Below are 21547 nucleotides of genomic sequence, written 5' to 3'. Positions count from 1 at the left end.
ACGGGAGGGTAGGCCCAACGACCAGCCTTCCACGCCTGGGTGCCACTTATGATCAGCCCAGATTTCAGCAGCCCATGAAGCCCAGTAATGTAATCCCAGTGTCAACATATGAACCAGGGACTGACAGTGTCTGTGTTATATGTCTTATTCATACCTGTGGTACAGTGAAGCCTGACAGTATCCATACTCGACATAATGGCACCTCTAATGTTTCATTCATTCATTCATTGCCAGACGCCATGTATCCCAAACGGGGTGGCCAACGGCTTAGAGTTAATTGTTTTACAGGGAGGGGCACTAATCCTCCACCAACCCCACTTGACACGTAGGGATGCCAACAGCATCTGGTGTTCCCAGGCGGTCACCCATCCAAGTACTAACCAGACCCAACGTACTTCTAATGTACAGTGAGAATTCCCTAAGTCTAGAACCAACGAGTGATACACTAGGACGGTACGGTAAAGACTGTTCAGACTGTGCCTACAACCACTGTGTATTGTTGATGAACAGTCCTGACCTACGGTGACTACACTTGTATATGCTGTGTGCAGTAATTGTTGTATACCAAAGCCTGACATTGGCCATATAACCTGTATTGTATATAATTGTTGTATATTGTAATGAAATCAAATTAATGCAATATATGTGTAAGGGTGGTCTGCCGAGTTTTTATGCCCTGTTCCTCTTGCTATGTGTTCTGGTTCCGGCCTAGGAAGGAAACCCTGCTCAGTAGCTAGTGTTCTTAGGACGAGAAGTCGACCTAAAAACACCTAGCATAACAGCTACTCCCGACATTTGAGGCAGGAGTGACCAGTTGGTCGTCCCTAAGTGACATTATACTTTGCCTGTTAATCCACAGAGGTCACATCCACTTGGAGTGACAACCCATTAGAACACCAGGTATCAATTTGGTTATATGGTTACCACCCAGCTTACTAAAATTCATTGGGCACAATAAATAATTTGGCTTGTCATTCAGGTTAATCACCTGAAATCAGAACTACATCGAATGAGTGGATGGTGGACGGTAGGTGTAGCTGATACCTCTGCTAAAATTAGCGGTGACAGGCTAGCCAGCAGTGCCAAGCTCCCACCCTCAGTCTCTCACTCGCTTTATAGAACAGTATGTGACGGGAGACAACTTAAAAGTGTTTGTCGATAATACTGGGATTAGAGCAAGTGAAATCTAATGTTCCCGTCGATTCTCGCGTTGTGTGAACAGAAAGAGAACTATTTCACATCTGATGTTCAGGACAGAGCCATTTCACTTTCCGTGGTGCCAGAAAAGCTATTTTCATTTCTCGTGGTGTCAAGAAAGTTGCAAGTTTATTTTCTCGTGATATTTTGAAAAGAGCTATTCCACCTTTTGCAGTGTCAGAACAAAGCAAATTCACTTTCGTGGTGTTAGAAAAAAAAAATCACTTTTCGTGGTTATCAAGTGAGGTATTTCACTTTTCGTCGTGATCAGAGGTGAGACACTTAACTTATCTTGGTGTGATGTATGTAACTTGTCGTGGTGTTCAGAAAAGAGCAAGTTCACTTTTTCGTGGTGTTCAGAAAAAAGCAAGTTCTCTTTCTCGTGGCGTTCAGGAAAGAGAGAAATTATTTTGTGGTGTTCAGAAAACATTTTTTTTTTTTTCCAATAACCATTCCACCACCGGAAAGAGGGGACTTCACGCGATGGTGCAGACACAGCCGGGCGGTGGAGACGCCCGGTTATACAGACGTCCTTCATCTCCCTTCTTATACCCCGAAAGGAGGATATTAACAACACTGGGCGCCTTTTTATATATTCTTACCGTCTCCAAGGACGCATTCAAGAGGAGGAGTTTTCATTGCTGGCTGATAGTTCTACATAAAAGCAATTATGCCTTTAATGTGTGTGTGTGTGTGTGTGTGTGTGTGTGTGTGTGTGTGTGTGTGTGTGTGTGTGTGTGTGTGTGTGTGTGTGTGTGTGTGTGTGTGTGTGTGTGTGTGTTATATTTAAACAACAGTGAGCAAATCATTTGCATCTCTCTCTCTCTCTCTCTCTCTCTCTCTCTCTCAGGCCATAGCTAGAACTGATAATTAGAGTTGTCCTGAAATGAAGGGTTCGTGGTGCCAGTATTCAAGCTCCTGTAACTCGCTTTTAGCTTTATACAATTGCTGGCGTCAGTTGGAATAAATCCAGGAGCTGCCCCGACCACTGAAGGGTTCATGGTATCAGTATTAACACTCAGGCCCCTATGGCTGAATCCAAGCTGAATAAAACTGCCTGAATTTAGATGAAACAGCATACTAAACTTGTTCCGGCCATGAGAGGGCTATCATTCCTTCGCTTCTAGTGCTCCTACACTTCAATAAAGTCGGTTGGAGATACTCTGACTAAGGCTGCCTTTCTACTGAAGTCAATCATCCTCCTTTCGGGGGACAAGGAAGGTGTTGAAGGATGTTTGTATAACCAGGTAGAGGCGTATAGTAGGCTAGTTATATCAGAACCACCACGTGACGGCACCCATCGCCCTCATCACGAGATGACGTTATGTATTTGTACAAACTTACGCCAGACATTATTCACCTGAAGGAGAGAGAGAGAGAGAGAGAGAGAGAGAGAGAGAGAGACAGACAGACAGACAGACAGACAGACAGACTCAGAGACAGAGAGAGAGAGAGACAGACAGACAGAGACTGAGAGAGAGAGAGAGAGAGAGAGAGAGAGAGAGACAGACAGACAGACAGACAGACAGACAGACAGACAGACAGACAAACAGAGAGAGAGAAAGAGAGAGAGAGAGGCAAGTTACAATCCTCAGAACTACTTCAGTACAATCACTTCGATAACAACATCGTATTATTACCATTAATATTACATTAGTAGCAGTAGTAGTAGTATTTTCATCATCATCATCACCACTGTTGAAAATTATACATTACTACCACTACTACTTCTGCTACCACAACTACTACTACTACCACGACTACTACTACTATTCATAATATTACTACTACTCTTCCTCCCCTTCCTCCTTCTCTCGTCCAAACATCAAAACATTGAAGTATGCATAATTAAACATAATAGCCGTTGACACCTGGCTATATTCTCTCTCTCTCTCTCTCTCTCTCTCTCTCTCTCTCTCTCTCTCTCTCTCTCTCTCTCTCACACACACACACACACACACACACACACACACACACACACTTTTGGCAACCCTTCCTCGCGTCTTCCTTTCCCAAGATAAACAAAAGAATGTTACTTGATAGGAAATGATGGTTGAATGTTGGTTGGGTGAGAATGTTGGTTGGCGTGCTGGTTGAATGTTGGTGGCTGTCAGTAATGTTGGTAAGGGAGTGCATGAACGCTGGTCGATGGAAATTATATTGAATGTTGGTTGTAGTGATAGCTCAATGTTGGTGGTTGTCAGTAATGTTGGTAGAAGAGGAATTGAAAGTTGGTAGTCGGCAGCAATGTTGGCAGAAGTGCTGGATGCAAGCTGGTGATAGTAAAGTTGGCAGAGGAGGAATGAATACTGATGAGCTATTTATAAGGTGTTGGTTGAACGTTTAAGATGGTACATTCTTTCTCTCTCTCTCTCTCTCTCTCTCTCTCTCTCTCTCTCTCTCTCTCTCTCTCTCTCTCTCAATGTTGGTTCAAAGAGTATAATATGTTTTAAAGCAGCTGGCAACGCCTTAGTGGTGGTGTGCCAAGTTTTCTGAGTTCTTAGCCAATTTTTTGTTGCTACCTGACGAGAGACAGACAGACAGACAGACAGACAGACAGACAGACAAGTGCAGAGTAATGATGACAGACATATATGAAAGGCAAATATACGAAGACCGAGACAGACACACAGACACAGACGGACGGACAGACAGACAGACAGAGTAAAGAAGACAGTCAAATATGAAAGGCAAATATACGAAGACCGAGAGAGAGAGAGAGAGAGAGAGAGAGAGAGAGAGGAAGTACTAAAATCATTTTAGCCAGGGCTGTCAATCTCTCTCTCTCTCTTTCTTTCTCTCTCTCTCTCTCTCTCTCTCTCTCTCTCTCTCTCTCTCTCTCTCTTTCTCTTTATCTATCTATCTATCTATCTATCTATCTATCTGTCTATCTATCTCTCTCTACACCAACGACTATCACCATTGAAATTACCACTCTCGTCTACATTTCACGGCAACAACTACCACCACCACCACCACAGCTACCATAATGCCTGTCACACTACTGCAACCATGTACCATCAACAAATCTTATGAATTCCAAGAACTATCACAACTAGTACCACCACTACCATCACCACCATAACAACAATAACAGCAATCTAATCCCACTCACAGGGTAATTACCTTCCCCAGCGCCTTTACCATACAACTCAAATCACCACCAAAATTCAATCGAATATTCCTTGGCCCATGACCCACATATCCGCGAAGTTTCATTGAAATTCATCTTTAATTTTTTTAGATATCGGAACTCATGACATATCTTTGGGACAAGTACAGACACGCAGACAAACAGGGATGAAATCATAACCTAATCCGGCTTCGTTGGCGGAGATCTACTACTATTACTGTACTACTACTACTACTACTTCTGCTACTACTATACCACCACCACGACAACCACCATCGCTAACCAAACCGGTTCTTCTGCGTTTCAGAAACTACCTCAACTGCTTAAGGCCTTCAGATATAAGGAATTACCAGGACAAGTAGTACCTCAGAGCGTCTCACGACCCAGACTTCGTTCAAGATGGTTGTTCAATACACCAACAAAATCGCTGATACTCAAGGGTTCGGATCTTTTATTAGGCTATTATTAAGGTAAGAGAATGTTGTGCTCACTCTCTCTCTCTCTCTCTCTCTCTCTCTCTCTCTCTCTCTCTCTCTCTCTCTCTGTATACATACATACATACAAATATATACCGTGTATATATATATATATACATACATACATAGACCTTTATATAATGGACTTCAATAGATCGGAATTCGCTTTTAATGGAATCGAGGAGCTACTGAACTCAATTCCTACATATCGGAAAAAGTCCGATAAAGCCAGAAGCAGTCCAGACTGCCTGACCACTTCAGCTATGTTCACCACCACAAGGTAAACAAAAGACATGTTTATCAGTGTACAGTACAGTGCAGCACAACACTGGATTACTGTATGTGCTTCAGGAGCACTTTCACCACTATCAGAGCCTTAGAGGTAGCTGGTTAATCTTCATGATGGCCACGGACGTGTTGTAAGTACCCTGTACACTGCTAAATATTTTCCATACCCACTTCTAATGTCTCATTCTCTGGTTCCTTTTCATTTATTTCATGGTGTCTGTCCCTTATTTATGTGAACAGGGTCTTAAATAGGTGCTGTGCATGTCTGGTAGGGAGTTATTTAGGTGGTTTTCAAAGTTATGTTGGGTTGGGGGTCCATAAGTACCTGTCCAGGGGCATTTTCCCAACTCCCAGACAAACCCAAGGCCCGGACATGCCTTTGGCTCTATTACGTCGGATCTTGGAGGGATTACTGTGTAATTATACATATACATCCATCTACCTGTCTATTTATCTGTTTGTGTCTGTCCTGTCTAGCTAGCTAGCTAGCTGTCTGTTTTTGGCTTGGTTTATGTGGCTGTCTGTCTGTCTAGTAGCCGATTTCGGAAAAACCACTGAACTGAATCGCATAATATTTTTAAAAATGACTGAGGACCATCAAAGAAACAGGAGCAGTTTTAGCCAAAAATGGTCATAGGTTAAGGCCAGAAAGGGGGGTATGGTATACTGTATACTCCACTGGTGAAGGTATACCCTTCCTGGTGCTGTAGTCAGAGTTTAATTCCTGGCTCTCCCAACAGATGGCGTGGCAGTGTCTACAAGCTCGTATGGAGGGATGTTTTAGTGTACCTAGTCCTCTACTGCTCAGTGTCAATCACTTACCGATTTGCCCTCGACGCAACGCAGCGGGAGTGAGTTGGAGAGAGAGAGAGAGAGAGAGAGAGAGAGTGTGTGTGTGTGTGTGTGTGTGCAGGGAGGGGGGTCATTTCACTGGGCATGCTACTGATTAGTTCTCCCTCAATCGTATTTTTTCTTGCTCTCTGAACGCTGCCTTACCCCATCCTCAGGTGAGAAAAAAAAAAAAAAAAAAAAGAGAGAGAGAGGTCAAAATGATGATGATGATGAGAGAGAGAGGCTACTTCATACTGTCCACATTTGAGAAAGTGTCACTTACCCCATTTTGAGAGAGAGAGAGAGAGGGGGGGAATCAATCAGAGCTATCATCTTATTTTTCTTGCAGAACGTTTGAGAAAGTGTCACTCCACTGCGGGCACTTTCGCAACCTGATCCCCATCTCTTTCGTGCTGGGTTTCTACGTGTCGCTGATCGTGTCGCGGTGGTGGGGGATGTACCTTGCCATGCCCTGGCCTGACACTGCCGCTATACTGCTGTCTACGCACTTCCACGGCACGGCAAGTGAAATCAAAGGGCGTTCTTGCCGTTGTAGTTGTTGTTGTTGGTAGTGGTGGTGATGGTCCCTGGATCATCTATCTGTCTGTCTATCTGTACCCATATGCTTTAATACCAGAAGGGTTGGCCACACAAATTTTCTCCATGTCGCCCTGTCCTCCAGCAGGCCGTCCTACCCCAGCTCACGTCACCCACAGCCATATACCTGTCCACCGCTCCTCCATGTCGCCCTATCTTTCACCATCAGGCTGTCTTTACTTCTACCCTCATCACCCTAAATCATATACCTTTCTATCCCATCCCTCCACCTTATCCTCGGCCTCCCTCTCCCACTCGCCCTATTTCCTTCGTTCTGTCTCCACGTGTCACTGTGCCACACTATTACAAAACAGACACTTTCACCATAACTTCAACAAAAGACCTGATGATGCGGGCAATTTCCTGCGGCTCACTGGGTTCTCATCCACACGTACACTATGACAACATGAGCACTCCTCCAACATTCGCTTAATAAAAGACGCATTTCAGGATGCTCGAAGTCGAATGATGCGGTGTACGGTGATCCGCTACCTCAACGTGGGGATGATGATGACCTTCTGCATGATTGCCCCGGCTGTTAAGAAAAATTTCCCTACGCTGGATCAGATGGTGGAGGCAGGTGAGAGAGAGAGAGACAGAGAGACAGAGACAGACAGACAGACAGGAGGGGGAGAAGAGGTAGCGATAGGAGACCAGGGGGAAAACGAGAATAGACAATACTTTGAGTGACTTCTGCGGGAAGGAGACCCTGGGAAGATGAAGAGGGAAGTGTGAGAAAGAGGGAGAGAAAGGAATTGGGAGGAGGAAGAGAGAAGAGCTAGAGAATGAAGAAAGTAGGAGAGAAGAGCTGAAGAATGAAGAGAGGAGGAGAATTAGCAATGGTAAGGAGAGGAAGAGATAAAGAAATAGGGGAAAGAGAGAGGAGGTAAAGGTAACAAGGAGGGGTGGAAAAGGAAAGCAAACAGTGAAGTATGACAAGACTTTCACACCCCCATTTTTTTCTCTCTCTCCCTCTGTCCACGTAGGCTACTTGACGGAGAATGAGAAGGAGACGCTGGAAAGACTGGAAAGAAAATCGACCCAGCACAAGACCTACATGCCTTTCCTGTGGGCCTGCAAGGTGATTGAGCGAGGACGGAGGGAAGGCAAGGTTAGTTGTGGGGCTGGAGGGGTTGTAATAGCAGTAGTAGTAGTAGTAGTAGTTAGTGGTGGTAGTAGTAGTAGTGGCTGTGGTGGTAGCAGTAGCAGTAGTAGTAGTAGTAGCAGTAGTAGTAGTAGTAGTAGTAGTAGTAGTTAGTGGTGATGGTAGTAGTAGTAGTAGTAATAGAAGCAGTGGTAGTAGTAGTTGCAGTAGTAATAGTAGTAATAGTGGCAGTAGTAGTAGTAGTAACAGTAGCAGTAACAGTAGTTAATGGTTGTAGTAGTAGTAATAGTAGCAGTAGCAGTAGTTAATGATTGCAATTTCAGTAGTAGTTGTAGTTAATGGTTGTAGGAGCAGTAGTAGAAGTAGCAGTGGTAGCAGTAGCGGTTAGTGGTAGGGAGAAGAAGGAGGAGGAGGAGGAGGAGGAGGAGGAGGAGGAGGAGGAGGTGATTGTGATGATGATGATGATGATTACGATGGGTCCTCTCGTAACTCAGGTGAAGGACGAGATCTCGCAAAAGGCGCTGACCGACGAGGTGCTTCGTCTGCGTGGTTGTTGTGGTGACTTGCTGGGCTGGGACTCGTACAACATCCCTCTTGTATACACACAGGTCAGCTGTATTATTATTATTATTATTATTATTATTATTATGGTGGTTGGTGGGGATGACCATTATCCACTCAATGTGCTGCTTACTTCTTCCTTCACCTTTATCATACTTTTTCTGTGTCTGCCCTCCACTCTTCCTATTTTTCCCACCCTTACTGTCACTTTTTATTACCCTCCTTTCCATTTCAGGTGGCTGTACATTGAGTGACAATCAAAATGGTTTCCTGTAAGTTAGGGAACCATTTACAACGCTACGTTTTAACCATTACCGACCCATACGTGTTCCCTACGTGTCAACAACTGCCTTGGCGCAGAGTTAGTGCCCCTCTCCGTAAAACAACTAACTGAAAGTCAAACAGCCACCCTAGTAGTAGTAGTTAGTAGAGTCAATACCACTACATTTATGATTATATTGATTTTATGATTATTAATATTATTATTATTATTATTGTTATCATTCACAGGTGGTCACAATAGCAGTCTACTCCTTCTTCATGTTCTCCGTGCTTGGCGAACAGTTCCTAGACCCCGCCAAGAAGTACCCCAACAACTACATCGATCTCTACGTCCCCGTCTTCTCCCTGCTTCAGTTTGTCTTCTACATCGGCTGGCTCAAAGTGGCGGAAAGCCTCATCAATCCGTTTGGAGAAGACGAACATGATTTTGAATTTGTAGCCCTGTTAAAAAGACACTTAGAGGCTAGTGTTTTTGTGTGTTTATTTAAATTATTTGTGTAACCATTGATCTGTTCACATATCCATTTGTCTGTGTCTCTCTCTCTCCGCCTACGTCCATTTATCTATCTACGTATATCTACTGCATGTCTGTTAATTTATCTTATGTTCATTTACCTATGTTTATGTCTTATCTTTTTTCATCCATCTACTGTATCTGTCCATATCTATCTATCTGCCAGTCTGTCTATCTATCCATCTATCGATATATCTATCTGTAGCCAGACATCATGATCCCTATCCTCCGTCAACGGTCCGCCCTTCCGGAAACTCTCCACCCTTCTTCACATATCTTGCCACTCCATTCCTCCACTTCATCCTTGGTCTGTCCCTCCCCCTGACCCCCTCCACCTCACGCACATACTCTTTCCTGGCCAGTCTCTCTCTCTCTCTCTCTCTCTCTCTCTCTCTCTCTCTCTCTCTATATATATATATATATATATATATATATATATATATATATGCCTACCTACCTATCTATCTATGGCCAGACTCTTTAATCCCGTACCAGGGTGCCACAAACAAATCGCCTCCATATCGCCCTGTCCCCTGCCATTTCGCTGCCCCCCCCCCCAACTTACACCTCCACACTCTCGCATACCTCTCTTCTCCATCCCTCCACCTCATCCTCGATCTGCCCTTCCCGTTGTCCCCCTCCACCTCACTCACATGCACTCTTCTGGTCAGTCTTTCATCCTCAGTTCTCTCCAGTTGGCCAGATCGTCTCAAGGAACCCACATAACACTGTCCGGCACATTCACATCAAAACCATAACGCTCCTTAACCTCCTCACTTGCCTGTCTACCTATACACGTAACTCGGCATTATAATGAGTGGATGACATGAGTCTCATTGTGTTAATACCGTACTGCCGCCACACATCTTACTGACTGGGTGATTGTGCTGAAGTAGGCTACCCCTAGAATGGTTTCAGAAGCGTACTGGGACACCAACAGGCCGCCCTTCCTCCATCTCACACCACCCTCATTCATACACCTTCCCATGGCCCTACACCTCATCCCCTCCCCTCCTCCCTCTCTCCAAGTCAATCTCACCATTCCACAGATGTCCTACTTACTGGGTGACTGTGCTGAAGTAGGCTACCCCACCATGGTCTCGGAAGCATACTGGGACACCACTTTGGCTGCCCAGAACGAGGCTGCCCAGTTCACCCAACACCCAGGCTTCTCACACGCCAACCAGTTCGCCCTTAACACCAACATGGCAAGTATGACGATAACTGAGTGTGTGTAGGTGTGGATACTCATGATTTTTTTTATTTTTATGCCTCTAAAGAGTGCGTAGGTGTGAACAGCCCCTGATTATGTATTACTGAACCCATATCCTTAAAACTGAGTGTCCTAACGTGTGAATAACCCCTGATTTTGTATTACTAGACCCATATCATTAAAACTGAGTGTGCGTAGGTGTGAATAACCCCTGATGTTGTATTACTAGACCCTATAAATAAAACTCAGTGTCCTAACGGGCGAAAAAAAAAAATGAATTTGTATTACTAGACCTGAGTGTGCTTAGGTGTCAATAACCGCTGATTTTGTATTATTAGACCCCTGACCACCACTTGGCGGTGGGACTCAAGGTCCAAAGGAAATGGAGAAATAGAAGATGGGATGGACAGGAGGAAGTTCATACAAGGAGGGTGGAAAGGTTGCAAGAGGATGGAAAAAAGGCAGAATATAAGAGAGAAGTGGAGCAGTGATAGCGTAAATATGGACTGGAGAAGATGGGGGATGTGAAAGGTGTGTGCAAGATATTCACAGAAGAAATCTGTCCAGCACGTGAGGCGGCGTGTGGGATGAAAAGAAGACGAAAGGGGGTGCAGGGAACAACATGGTGGAATGAAGAGGTGAGACAGGCTGTGGCACAAAAGAAGAAAGCATACCACATAGTGAGTGGATGAGAAACAGAGGTGTGGAAGAAGTTGAGAGACGGAAGAGAGAGTTATATGCAGAGAGGAAGAGAGAGGTGAAAAGATTGGTAAGAGGGAGTATGAAGTCTTGCACTGAACTTAGTCAATTTCACTCAGAAGTCCGTTCTCTTCACAGTGCGTACTCTTGTCTAATTTATGCTCCATTGTAACTTACTAAGTGTTGCACTCTGCACTTTAACTTTTCCCACTCTTCTAACCATTTTCTAAAGCAAAAACAAACAAGTCTATTTACACTAAATTTTGTTCCAAAATTGTCTTCTTACTCACAACTGTAAATCCTTAACACAACACACTGTTTTTTTCACTGCACAACACTGTAAATTCCCGTGTGGTCTAGTGGAGAAGTTCTTGCTGTTTAACCACTGTCAGAGTCCGAGAGTATCACTGGCAGGTGACCTAGGGGTGCGTCGCTGGGTCGTGGTGATGGCGTACCCACTGCAGACGACTCTGAAGATAGACGCGAACTCACGTCGAGCGGTGACTCCACCGTGGCTGATGTGCTGGGCTGTGGCTCGGAGCATGAGGGCCTGTCTTGTGGAGGCAACGGAGTGGAGCCAGGGCTGGGCACAGCGGGGGTCACGGGCCTGAAAAAACTGTCAATCGTTGATTGACGCAAGGAACGACGATTCTGACGATTGATGATGCGCTGCCTGAAAGCACGCACTTCCTCCACAAGTCCCAAGGGCCCCATCTCCCTGTCGCAGTCCGGGTGTTCCAGGTAGTCAAGAACGAACTCTAGGTGTTCCCGGAGTGTGCTCAGCTTGGGGATGGCTGGAGTAGTGTCATGCTGAGAGTAGTCCGCATCATCGTCGCCGTCCTCGTCGGAATCTTCAAGCTGGGTACTGACACCTGCAACTGAAGATGCGATCTCGATATCAGACAATGTCTGATACCCAGGATCGCCCTCGTCGTCATCCAACCACTCACGCACATCGTCCACATCAACATCGTCGCCATGCGTACGTAGACGTGCATGGAAGTCATCCACGTCAAAACCTAGGAAATCGTACTCCACATCCGTTCCAAGAAGCAGAGGAGACCAACGGTTTTCTAGAGTCTTGACAAGGACTTCCTTCCATGCACTGGCCCAGTTGTAGATTGCAGACTTGATGTTGTAGCGGCAAAGGTTTTCCAAAGTCCGCTGGCCTCGCGTGTCCTGTCCCTCCCTGCGCTCGTCCTCGTCCTCGAGAACAACCATCACCTCGTCCAGGAACTTCCTTCGGTATAGGCGCTTTGTTGCCACGATCACTCCTTGGTCCATTGGTTGGATGAGAGCAGTCGTATTAGGTGGCAGAAACATGCACCTAATCCGGCCATTCTCAACCAACAAGTCCTTGTCGCACGGGTGGGTAGGTGCATTGTCGAGGAGAAGGAGGGCCTTTACCTGGTCGCGCGGGATTCCCAGTGTCTTCGTCTGGTAATGTATGACCTCCTTGATGAAGTGGCGGTGGAACCAGTCTTTGAAGATCTGGGCTGTAAACCATGCCTTCAAAGAATGGTACCAGACGACAGGAAGGACATCCATCACCCCACGAAGACACCGAGGCTGCTTTGCACAGCCAACAATAACGGGCTTAAGCCAGTGCATGCCGTTAGCATTGGCACAACACAAAGCAGATATCCGTTGCTTGGAGAGCTTGCGGCCAGGTACACGCTTCTCCGTCTCCTCGGCTAGAGTGTTCGTTGGCAAAAAGCGATAGAATAAACCAGTTTCGTCAGCACTGTAGACTTGATCGAGAGTGAGGCCCTCCCTGTCGATCAAGCCCTTCACCTTGTGCCGAAACTCGTCGACTCCATCCTCGTTAGCGTCCAAAGCTTCGCCATGAGCTTTACGGTTGGTAAGGCCATGCCGTAAGTTGAACGCGATGAGCCAACCCTCGGATGCCTTGAAGTCTAGGGCGTCATGAAGCCTGGCGAACTTCTCAGCAGCAGCCTTCAGCTCCGTACCACATACCATCACACCAGCAGCACGTTGCTGCCGATACCAAATCAACGTGGAGCAGTCGACTTCAGCAAACTTGGGAATAAACATCACCTTCCTCTCCACGTTGCGTTTGCTTCTCGACAAGAAGTCAGCCGTGTACTGCATGAGTTTGTCTCAGGATCTTTTGATATTGAACAAAGTAGATTAGGCCAGGTTGAACTCGCGGAGGATGCGGGAAGAAGACCACCACGCATCTACTTTCTCCAATATCTCCCGTTTCTTATCCAGAGTCAACACCACTCTCTTCCTCTTCTCAGGCGGCAGGGCCATCATCACACACACAAAGGAGAGGCACGAGAGCAGCAGGAGTGCCTGCAGCAGGTAAGGCACCACCACAAAAGCGAGCGCATGGGCAGCCATGACGACAAGCGTACAATCACGACGAGAGACAGGCGGAAAGTGGGGAGGATGCAGCGGCGCTCTATCGGACGTCGGAGGAATGACGCGCCACAACAAAGCTGTCCCATGCCGCGTGCGCCAAGTTCAATTTACGGGCGGGAAAAATTAGGTTTTTTTATTCGAATTTTTTGCGGTTTTCGGACCATTTTGGGAATATTGGATCCCGGGACGATTAGGTCCGGTTAGTGGGGATGTTCGGATATTGGGCGTTCGAATATTAGAGGGATTACTGTATATACACCATGTAGGACAGGAGTGAGAGAGAAAAAGACAGATTTATGGATGAGCTGGATGAAGTATAGGGAGAAATGCCCTGGAGCTATAAAATGATTGTAATGGGGGATATGAATGGAAGAGTAGGCTCTAGTCCTGAGGATGACATAATGGGCTGTTATGGAGTACCAGGAGAAAATGATAATGGGAAGCGACTAAACGATACGTGTCAGGAGAGGAGGTTGTGCATTTGTAACTCGTATTTCAAACACAAAGATGCACATAAATATACACGGTATAGAGGAAACAGGGATCGTGCTGAAAGAAGCCTGATTGATTACGTGCTCGTAAAGAGGTCGATGATGGGAATGGCTGCCGATACAAGGGCTGTGAGAGGATGTTATGGAGGTCTGTCACATCATATGATTGATGTATGCAAGATTAAGCTGAGAGGAGTGAGGTGGATCAGGAGAGAGAGGAGCAATCAGGGAGAAAGACTGAAAGTTGAGAAGCTGAGGATCAAAGAAATGGCAGATGATTACAGGACCAAAGTAGAGGAGGAGTTAGAATTAGTGAACTGGAATGAAATGGATCTGGACAGCCTGTGGAATGCATATAGGGCTTGCTTAGTTAGGAATGCTAAAGTGGTGTGTGGTGTGGCAAGAGTAACAATAAAGAAGAAAGGTATGGCATGGTGGGATGAGGAGGTTAAGAGAGCAGTGGAGGAAAAGAGGAAGAAGTAGTTGAAAAGTGGTTACAGGATAGGGGTTAAGTTGAGATAAGAGCTGAGTATATTGAGAGCAAGAAGCACGTAAAGAGACTAGTGAAGGGGAAAAAGAAGGAGGTAAATGATGATCTAGGAAGAAAAATGAATGCGAACTACTCTGAAAATAGGAAGTTATTCTGGAATGAGGTGTGGAAATGTAGAGGTGAAAGCAGAAAGAAATATGATGGTGTGAAGGATGCAGGTGGTAGATTATTAACCCATGGAGATGAAGGAAAGACCAGATGGAAAGAATATTTTGAAAGCCTGGTGAATGGGAATAGAGAAAGAGAGAAGAGCTGCTGTAAACATGATTGGTTTTGGGGTTGTGCAGAGAAGGAACGCAGTGCCAGGAGACATGACACTCGCACAGGTGAACTGTGAAGCGGCTGAAAAATGGGAAAGCAGCTGGGGTTGATGAGGTGTATGCAGAGATGCTTAAGTGTAGTGGAAAGCGTGGAATGAAGTGATTGTTGGAGATATGCAAGAAGGCATGGATGAGTGAAACTGTGCCTGCAGAGTAGAAAAAGGCTGTGACTGCACTCCTGTACAAAAATAAAGGTGAGCGAAGTGAGTGCAAGTATTATCGTGGCATAAGTTTATTGAGTGTGGTAGGGAAGGTATATGGAAGAATTATTACAGAGAAAGTAAGAGAGATATCAGAAGTCCAAGTAAGTGATGAACAGGGTGGCTTTAGGAGTGGCGAAGGATGTGTGGATCAAATATTTACAGTGAGACAGATAGCAGAGAAGGCTTGTGAGACGAACCATAAGGTGTTTATGGCATTCATGGATCTGGAAAAAGCATACGACAAAACAGACAGAGAGGGATTGTGGAAAATTTTGCGCATGTACGGTGTAGATGGTAAGCTGTTAGGTACTGTCAAGTGTTTTTATGATGGTTGTGACGCATGTGTACGGGTTAATGGGCATCTAAGTGAATGGTTCACGATCGATGTGGGTGTGTGACAAGGTTGTGTGATGTCCCCATGGTTGTTCAATATATACATATGGATGAGGTGATGAGAAAAGTAAGAACACGAGTAATGGAGAGAGGGATGGCGTTAGTTATGAATGGTGATGGGTGGAATATCTCAAATTTGCTGATGATGCAGTACTGCTTGCAAGTACCGGACAAGAACTTGGTAGGCTAGTGCAGAGTTTTGCTGATGTCTGTGAGCATCGTGCCTTAAGAGTAAATGTAGAAAAGAGTAAAGTGATGGTTACTGAGAGAGAAGGTGACTATCAGTGTGATGTTACAGTGAATGAAGAGAGACTGGAATTGGCGAGAGAGTTCAAATACCTGGATAGAGTGATAGAAGGGAGGAAAATATGCAAAAGAAGTGGAAAGTCAAGTGACACAAGGAAGAAAAGTAGCTGGTGCAATGAAGGCCTTGATAAGAAACAGAAGCTTGAGTGTTGCAGCTGCATGAGGCGTACATGAGGGAGTGTTAGTGCCAACTTCAATATGTGGATGTGAGACTATTGTGTGTCATGAAAATGAAAAGTCAAGAGTAAAAGCAGTGGAGATGGGACTGCTGAGGAATGTATGTGGAGTACAGAGAGTGGATAGGACACGAAATAATGTGATTCGGGAAAGGGGTGGAGTGAGGAAGTCAGTGAACACCAGAATTGAAGAGAGTGTACTAAAATGGTATGGTCATGTGGAGAGAATGGATAACAATACAGTGGTGAAAAAGGTATATCTGAGTGAATCTGAAGGAGAAAGGAGGCGAGGTAGACCAAGGAGAAGGTGGAGAGATATGGTGAATGAGTGTGTGAGGAAGAGAGGTTTGGAAGTTGGTGAGGCTAGGGAACTGACAAGAGATCAAGCTGGCTGGATGAATGTTGTGAGAAGAAGTACATGATCAGGGATTTTGGCACCCCTATTAATGTGGCAGCGTCCAGATTGACTCAATCGGATACGTTTATGTGAAGCTACAGAACGTGGTAAATGTTTTTGGCATATCCGATACAGTCACGATTCCGGGGGCTTGAATGACGAGTGAATGGAAGCATAGCCCATTGGACTGGGCAAATCTGGGCTGTCTGGACATTGCTACTCCTCACCCTGCCCTTGGCTGTGAAGGAGGTCCAGATGATGATTATGATGCTAATGATGATATATATGGACCTTCTTGTATACAAGTGACATGGAAGAATAAATTCAGGTGTAAGAGGCACACCAAATCGCTAAGAAAACGGCGCTTTGAAGCACTCAGTGATGCCTAGATACCCTAAAGCTTGGCATATTTGTAGGCAAGTGCACCACACGGATCCTTCACCCGGGAGATGGAAATGGTACGCAGTGTGGAGTCAACATCTCTGTAAGAGACATCCGTGCGTTGGTCCTGCTCACACTGTGACCTTGGTGTTGAAGATCAAGAAAACAAGAACATATTCAGGGCAGGAAATGCACATGGGAGAGGGAAGAAACAGAGATGACAAGGAGCCAACCGTAAGCCATAAGGGAAGAGCCATGCGTATGCCACTAATATGGAACCATGTGTGAGGTACAAGGACAGTCGTTTGGAAGTGTGTAGCTGATAAAAACCATGGGAACCTCCTCCATCATTCACACACACACACACACACACACACACACACACACACACACACACACACACACACACACACACACACACACACACACACACACACACACACACACACACACACACACACACACACACAAAACAGCATCTCCAGGAACAATATGAAAGTACAATACAAGTATGGAGGGGTATGTGAATATATTGTATGTAGACATACATGATTAAGTCATGATGGTGTGGGTTAATAATGCTATTGTTGCAATTCCAAGTTCATGTGGACTTGAGTCCAGCAGATGCAGGAAAATGGCCACTTCAACAGGGCTCTCCCAGAGAACCTTTGAGATTATGTTGAAGGACTGTCTGTGTTGTGAGAGCGGAATGCATGAGGTGATTATATTGTGGTGTGGGAGAATATTTTGTGGTGAGGACACATAGGGCATTGGTTGTGGGTTGTATTCTGTGTTTGTACCAATGTAGGGAAGAGTGATGGCAGATATGTAATGCATGGTAGTGTGGATTAAGGCAGTCTAATACTTATTTTTGATGGCCCTTGAGGTGAAAATGCCCCTAAGCATAGTTTAGGAATCATCACTGCCCCTAACTTCCGATCCTAACCTCACAGCAGAGCAGCCCTTTCTCTGAGGCTCAACAGTTCTCTAACATGCCACGCACCTCCATATGTCACAATGAGACATAATACATATGTGCATGCATATATGGTAGTGTTGTTACTGTTCTCTTGTTCCATACCCAAACTGAATGTGAACTTAGTTGGCTTGCATACTGAAATTCCCATTCTCCCACAGTTCACCATCCTAGGAAGGAAGTGGGGTAGAGAGGGAGATGAGGGATGTTTGTTTAGCCTGCCCAGTTGTATTGGTGCAACCCACGTGAGAGAGACTATCCAACGACTGTCAATTGTTTACATACATACATACCTGCGTGCATCTTGAAAGGCAGTGTTTTTACATGAAGGTGTCCGCCTTGTTCCCTAAACAGCATGGTCTACTGCAATATCCCAGTCAGATTCAATCACTCCCTGCCAAATAAATAAACATATAAATAAATATATAAATAAATGAGTAAATACATGGCGATGGACAGACACGTGAGGTAAAGATAGGATTTCGGTGAGTTGAGAGGAGAGTGAATGTGTGTGTGTGTGGCCCAGTTCACCTGTCCCTAGGTGGGATAAAAGGCCATGATGATGATGATGATGATGATGATTATGGTAATGACGATGATGAACATGATGATTCTCATTTTCTCTCCTACAGATGTGAGATGAGCTGAACTGACAAGATGACATAAAGGCAGCCATACAGTGTCCATTATAAGGTCATTGTGATCTTGTAAGATGTCTTCCTTAGCGATTTATTTTCTTATTATGCCTCAATATCTTGTTATATGCATTTAACAAAATGCATGTTGATATAAAAGCATATAAATAATGTACACACGAGAATGTTATGGTGTAATTTAAGTGGGTTTTGGAATTTCATAACATCTTCCTTCACAATTTGTTTTTTCACAATGCACCTCAAACTCCTGCACTGTTTATTGACAGAAACTTAGTATATAATAGACTACACAAATAACACTCAAAAGAATGTTATGGTGTAATCTAAGATACTGTGATTTTGCGTATGATTTCTTTCTCACCGCGTGCTGGTCTGGTGTTCACCCGGATTGACCCAAGAGGTGACTGGAGGTGTTTCAATCATATAATGCCAACAAGGAGAGTTGGCTAGTCATCTACCCTTAAATGAACTGGACTATGGCAGCCTAGCCTTGGGTCCCTACTCCTCAAAAAGGATAATATGGGGCTGGTTGTCACCAATGCTGAATCATCTGTACAGGATGGTACATAAGCAGTGTTCCACTAGAAACTTTCCTGGTGGCATAGTATGTATTGCAGGGATGGTTCAGTCTGCTGGTGTGGGCGTGGGTGTGGCAGGGGGAAAGGGGATGAATAAATGATGCAGTACAGCAGTCACAGTAGTTGTAACTGTATCCCCAGATTCATCTGAAGAATGAACCCAGCAGATTGTAGGCTGAAGCAGTCCCCCTCTTGCAGCCTACCATCCTCAGAGATTTGTACACCCAGGAAGCAGAGCCTTCCAACTATGTCAGTAGCACCAAGCAAAGGCGCCCCTTTCCAGCAGGGCAGACATTGAAACATATGATAAATAGCCCAACGCAGTGGAATAGGTGCATTATACATGGACCACTCTGCATAAGGTGATTGTGTCCGTTAATTATATTTGATGCAACATCCTGTTAGATTACTTAGCTCTGATGTCAGGCATACATATTAGCAATAGTAAAGCACAGTATATGATAATATTTTACTTAATGTTTAAGCTCAAACAATGTGTCTTCTGTACTGTAAAACTCCAATCTATCAGATCATCCACTATGTTCTGTTTACTCGAACTTGGCCTAAAACTGCTGTCTTCATCTTGAATTCTTAGTTGTAACGATAGATTAAGACTAGAATCTGATGCTAATTACGAACCAGCACTATGGAAAGGATGTAGAACTATAGTATTATCTTTCTGCCACTGAGTGACAAGAAACAGCCACAGAAGGAACGAAAATTCAGGCCAGGCTAAGATGAATTATACAGTAGTGCTGAAAGACTCATGTTTACTTTCACCTCAACAACTCTGTAATCCAGCCATTCCATCATCTCAGCTAAACCGACAGCCATAACTTAATCTTTCCTGATGTGTGTGTAGCTTTAGTTGTTATTATTGCGAGCACAATATGTGCTTGTGTATGTGTGTTAGTGATTGATGTGCATGTATACACATTCACTTTAACTAGGCATAAATCTGTCATCCCTCCATCTTAAATCTTGAGGTGTAACAACAGATTAACAGTAAAACAAGACGCAAACAACAAAAAGTCATTCTTTCGAAAGGATGAAGAATTGTTGTATTGTCCTCTTCTGCAACTGGGAATTTGGGATGGCCACTGGGCTTTCCTTACATACTTCAGGAGTGGCTGTACTTTCTTTTTATCTGACGGAAATGTGTAACACAACCTGAATGACTGCATAAAATTTCAAGAGTCCTATGAAATAGGTCTGATTCTCCTTGGTTACCAGTGCAATCGGCCTGCTAGTCTGATACACTTGGCCATCAACCAACAACTGAGCTGGTATGGATTAAGGGATCTTTGGCAGGTTTGAGTAAGTAATTTGTGGTAGGTGGGGGCGACCATCATCCACTCACTTGATGTAGTGCTGCCTACTTCCTTAGCTTTTATCATTCTTTTTCTGTGCCTGCCCTCCTCTCTTCCTATTTCTCCTATCTTTCCTGTCACTTCTTATTCCTTTTCTTTCCTTTGCAGGTGGCTTTACATTGAGTGACAAGCCAAGTGGTTTCCTGTAAGCCAAGAAACCATTTACAACGCTGGGTGGTAACCATATAACCAAACCATACGTGCTCCCTACGTGTCAACAAGTGGGTTGGTGGAGGGTTGGTGCCCCTCCCTGTAAAACAACTAACTCAGTGTCAAGTGGCCACCCTTTGCGGGATTGTGGTGTCTGGCAATAGATAGATAGATAGAGTAAGTAATCCCTCCTTCATCTGGACATAATAGAGCCAAAGGCATGTCCAGGTAGTGGCAACATCCGGATAATGAACACTATTCCCCTACCACACCCAGACCCTACCTATACCCTAACCCAACCTATGCCTAACTTATTCGTACAGCACCAATGCTTAATTTGGCAGTATTTTCTGGTCATTCAGGTATATTTAGACATCAAAACACACATAGGAATATCCAATGTAATGCTAAACACCAAGATGGCAAGAACAAAATGGACTGGAGTTAAAAGTCTATTGAAGTTTTAGTTATCATCTGGCAGAACTGGGCCTCTGCTACAGCCTAAATATTATGTCATGGTTGCATTAAATTCGATGAGCCTTGGTTATGAAGAATGAATCTTCTTTGGTACTAGTCAAACTTATCCTGCAATATGGTCACATCTGGCTGTTACCTGATTGGCAGTACAGATCTTAATCAGATGAAAATTAAAATGTAAGAATTTGTGTGGTGGTAGGCTAGGGCGCCCATCATTCACTCTCCCTGATTTCGCTGCCCTCAGATGACTGTTCGGGGTGACAAGCCTAATGGTTTCCTGTACCCAAGTAACTTTACTACAAAGAATGATAGTTATCTAGCCAAATGAAGCTGGATGTTTTAGTGGATTAAGATGTTCCAGTCAGAGTTGGCTCATATGGGTTCTATCCAATTGGACATTGAGGTTTCTGTTCTTATAATGCCACTCTGGGAGGAAGCTGGTCATTCTTACCTTAAATGTTTGGATCGAGTAGCCTAACCCAGGGCTCCTACACTTCTGATGGAGTGTGGTAGACTAGACTTCAAAATATTTAGTGTAAAAAGGTCTTTGAAATAAATTTGGCCCCTTTCCATGAACTCTTAGTTACCCAAATTAGTATAGCATAGTGCATGTCAGAGCACTGGCATATCACTTTGTACTGTCGTTCATGCTATTGTGGGCCTAGGCTTATCTGGATGTGGACCCAGTGCACGCCAACGTTACTAGGAAATTGAGGCAACATATTGACACTGCTTGGAGTTGTTCTTCTTTTTGTTGTAAAATTAGGACAGATCCTGGAAATGGAGGGGTTACATGCAACACTATCTATATATCTATTGCCAAACGCCTTAATCCCTTA

The 21547-nt window shown here is 44.6% G+C and overlaps 1 protein-coding gene across 2 annotated transcripts; it reads left to right on the top strand.

Annotated features, from left to right (window-relative positions):
• The first annotated feature begins 1133 nt into the window (after nucleotides 1-1133).
• Nucleotides 1134-20010, top strand: LOC145390634 (bestrophin-3-like). 2 transcript variants are annotated; one of them, XM_080265454.1, is made up of 10 exons: nucleotides 1134-1470; nucleotides 4638-4800; nucleotides 5835-5945; nucleotides 6275-6446; nucleotides 6973-7102; nucleotides 7509-7633; nucleotides 8122-8235; nucleotides 8699-8932; nucleotides 10034-10192; nucleotides 18110-20010. In XM_080265454.1, the coding sequence occupies exons 2-10, from the start codon at nucleotides 4730-4732 to the stop codon at nucleotides 18113-18115; spliced, it is 1122 nt and encodes a 373-aa protein (XP_080121580.1). In that variant the 5' UTR covers nucleotides 1134-1470; nucleotides 4638-4729; the 3' UTR covers nucleotides 18116-20010. The 2 variants fall into 2 exon arrangements, with proteins under 2 accessions (XP_080121580.1, XP_080121616.1); XM_080265490.1 differs by lacking the exon at nucleotides 5835-5945.
• Nucleotides 20011-21547: the final 1537 nt, after the last annotated feature.

Source organism: Coenobita brevimanus, chromosome 1 (genome assembly GCF_032717465.1).
Source record: "Coenobita brevimanus isolate Jiangsu-jjx chromosome 1, ASM3271746v2, whole genome shotgun sequence".
In the NCBI taxonomy this organism is placed as follows: Eukaryota; Metazoa; Arthropoda; class Malacostraca; order Decapoda; family Coenobitidae; genus Coenobita; species Coenobita brevimanus.
Note: the sequence above shows the minus strand (reverse complement) of the source record. Positions and strands in the feature narration are given on the sequence as shown.

What these genes read in the sequence shown, in the direction of transcription:
- LOC145390634 (XM_080265454.1), top strand. Translation starts at nt 4,730, where the DNA reads ATGGTTGTTCAATACACCAACAAAATCGCTGATACTCAAGGGTTCGGA. An exon ending in CTACGCACTTCCACGGCACG is followed by an intron (nt 6,447 to 6,972) that starts GCAAGTGAAATC and finishes GACGCATTTCAG; the next exon opens with GATGCTCGAAGTCGAATGAT. An exon ending in GAGGACGGAGGGAAGGCAAG is followed by an intron (nt 7,634 to 8,121) that starts GTTAGTTGTGGG and finishes CTCGTAACTCAG; the next exon opens with GTGAAGGACGAGATCTCGCA.